Source organism: Nestor notabilis, unplaced genomic scaffold (genome assembly GCF_000696875.1).
Source record: "Nestor notabilis isolate BGI_N333 unplaced genomic scaffold, ASM69687v1 scaffold5175, whole genome shotgun sequence".
NCBI classification, from domain to species: Eukaryota; Metazoa; Chordata; class Aves; order Psittaciformes; family Psittacidae; genus Nestor; species Nestor notabilis.
Window position 1 is genome coordinate 65664 of NW_009929697.1, and position 3180 is coordinate 68843.

A 3180-nucleotide genomic window follows, 5' to 3' on the forward strand; every position below is an offset into this window, starting at 1 on the left:
CAAATGCCAGAACACTGTGTAAACATGAGAAAGACAGCTCTATCATCACTAGATGACAAAACTAAAGGGCAAGCAAATGAACAAATCCATCTACTGATGGAATAATGCATGTGCGTCCAAAGATAATGCATTATGTCTAATTCATGCCTTCTAGAACACAGCCCTGATCTTTCAGCAGAATTATAATTCCATGACATTCATATTTTACTGTTGCTTATGTAATTTCCCAGAAGTATGGCTCAGTGAACATGAACCAGGCAGGAAAACCAATGGTTCCAATCCTGCCCTCTGGAAGATTTCTGATCCTGTTTTAAATAAGTTAATTTGCCTCACTCAGTTTTCCAAGTTTCCCAAAGCTCTCAATAAGCCAGCACAAGCCAGAACTGCTTCTTCAAGAAGTCCTGCAGTCCTCATTCACCCCTATCCTCAGTTACTCTTTCTTGGCACCACATAATCCCCTCTCTTACGTCAGCACAGACTGTTATATTTATTGCTGAGCAACATTTCAGCTGACCAGCTGCCAAGGCTACTCTTGGACCAGCAAAAGGAATAGTGCAAAAATAAACAGCATGAAGATGCTGAGAACCAATACCACCACCCAGCTGTAGAAAGAGACCAAATGTAATCACAGATGAACACTGCTACACGTGCATTTAATTCTTGTTATCTGGCTAACCTTGCAAATATAGGGGAAAACACTCTTTTGCATGCTGCATTAAGATGTGTTTTTTAATTGCACGTGAAAAAGTTCAGCTGTGTACCAACCAATCAGGGAATTATTAAAACAATGAGAAAATATTCCTATTTTTGATCATTTAACAAAAAAAATTTGAAGGCAACCTAACACATTGTCCAGTGCACAAACTGCAGAGAACCACGGCCAAAGCACATACACTTTTCACTCTCCAACACTTCCAGCAGTGGAATATTTTATCTGCATAAACTGTTTAAACATCTTGCCTTTAAAAACAGTAAAATGAGAACTATTAAGTTATCATGTTTAACTATACCAGTTTTAAAACAGCTTATTATTTTGTGGTCTTTCCATATAGAAGAGCTGACATCGAATGTTTTCAAATAACCCTATCTTTTAATTCTAGTTGAATAAGAGTATTTACTTCTTCCACAAACTGAAATTACTATTGAAATCCATGTATGTTATCCTCATTTACTCTCATTTTTCACTCCAGATCTCATCTCCATCCTCTCTTCCCTTTTTCTTTAAAACTACCAGTCGCATTTTTACAGTTTCGGCTACGTGCCATAAAGAAAAACGAAAGTATAAATCAAAGCTTTCCTCAAATTATCTTTTTTGGACTAAAATTATCTCACAAATCTGTTTTTGAGACAGTACTAATATCTGATTATCCATCACGCATTTCAGCCTGTAGCTTTTCTTCTGTTAAAAAACCCAAACACCTACAACAGAACTGGCACAAATCCAGCCTTTACTAGAAGAGTTTTCCCTATGGTTTTCCAGCTGGAGTAAAAAAGCAGAGAAAGTGAACATGCACACACATGTAGCACATGGATGGGAACTTGAGAACAAACCACAGCTGCTGTCCACATGACAGGACAGAAGAATCCTCCACTGTTCCAACTAGAACAAGTAATGGAGAACAAGACTAAAATGCTTTGGAGTCATATCCAAAGTTTTTAGTGTCCACAGGGAGGAGGAGGGAAATACACCTAGCAATTTTAATTCTAGGAACAGATGACAACAGAAAGAACCAACTCAGTTCAAATAAAATAGAGCAATTGCTAAGGATACTCAAACAAAATTGGTATTTACTCAGTACCTGTCTCCGTTCTCGACGAGACAAAGTGTTTCCATGAAGTATTCTCCAGAGCATCCTTGCCGCTATTTTTGTGTCAATCCACAGTAATCGAAAACCATGGTAGTAGTGCTTCAGTTCATCCACAATCCTCTGTCCAATAGATTTTTTCACAACTTCCACTTCTGCTGGACTATATACAGGACCTCCTTCTTCCAACTTCTTGTTTTTGTCCTTTAAGGACTTCAGTGACTTTTCAACTATGGAGTCATCTCGAAGGGGACATGAAGAATGCCACCACCTAACTGGAAGATACTGGGGACCTAAAATACCCATGGTTGCTAGTGGCGTCCATGAGCCAGATAAACTCCTAAGAGTAAAGTGTATTTGTTCAGATCCTTTAGTCCAACAACAGTAGCGATCTTTTTTGGAGCATGTGTAAACAGGAGGGACACTAGTGCAGTATTTGAAGTGTACAGTCCTTCAAGAGAAAAAACAAAAGCATTCAAGGATTAGCAACAGATTGTAAGCTATTTCTGTATTTCTACATATTTGTGTAGTTATATAAATGTATGCATTTATAAAATGCATCACTTGAGAAATATCTACTGCATATTTGAGGAAATAAAAACCCCAACTTGTGACTCTCGAGATCAATGTCTATACCCTGAAAAGAACACTTGGCTTTACTTCATGACAACACCTTGGGCGACATGGGCTAGGATGAGGAGTGCCTGGCCCACAGCAGGGGGTTGGAACTAGATGATGATAAGGTCCTTTCCAACCCAAACCATTCTGTGATTCTATGCAGAGAATTTTCCATTAAACAATTTTGAAAAGGTGCTTACCTTGCTCCAATAAAGAACAGCAACCAGAAATGCTTTCAATTTAGAAAGCTACATTTGAATATAAATCCATAAATCCATAGTAACAAAGCTCCTTCTATTACTTCTCATGTTTGAGCAAAACACTTGAGAAAAAATAGAACTTGTAGACTTGGGATAGGTGCTGAGATAGAGGAAGGTATTTACTATCAGAGAAACCCGATTTCATTACAGTTCCTCTTTTACTATTTCCATGTGCCTGGTTTTCCTTTTTCAACAGGAATTTCTGCCTAAGATTCCATCATGGTACTGAGCTGGAGTACACAGAACAACATTCTTCTGCCTTAGTTAGAATGTTGTTCTTTAATTAAGTGTAAACTGAAGTTAGCAGGGAAGCACTGTTCAGACACCCCAAACCCTCATTATACACACAGAAGAACTACTTCTTATATGCAAGTAGGATTGTATACACTTTTATAAAAGGATATGACAAAACTTCAAACAGTAACTAAAATATTTCATATAAGAGTTCCACAAAAATAAAACCAACCAAATTCTCTTAATAACAAGAAGAATTTCTT

The 3180-nt window shown here is 37.6% G+C and overlaps 1 protein-coding gene across 1 annotated transcript in view; it reads right to left on the reverse strand.

Annotated features, from left to right (window-relative positions):
• LETM1 (leucine zipper-EF-hand containing transmembrane protein 1) overlaps nt 1–3180 on the reverse strand; it is a 22328-nt gene that overhangs the window by 17111 nt on the left and 2037 nt on the right. The window contains exon 3 of the mRNA XM_010015102.1: nt 1800–2256. Coding sequence (XP_010013404.1) covers nt 1800–2256 — 457 coding nt within the window. The remainder of the gene's footprint in view (nt 1–1799; nt 2257–3180) is intronic.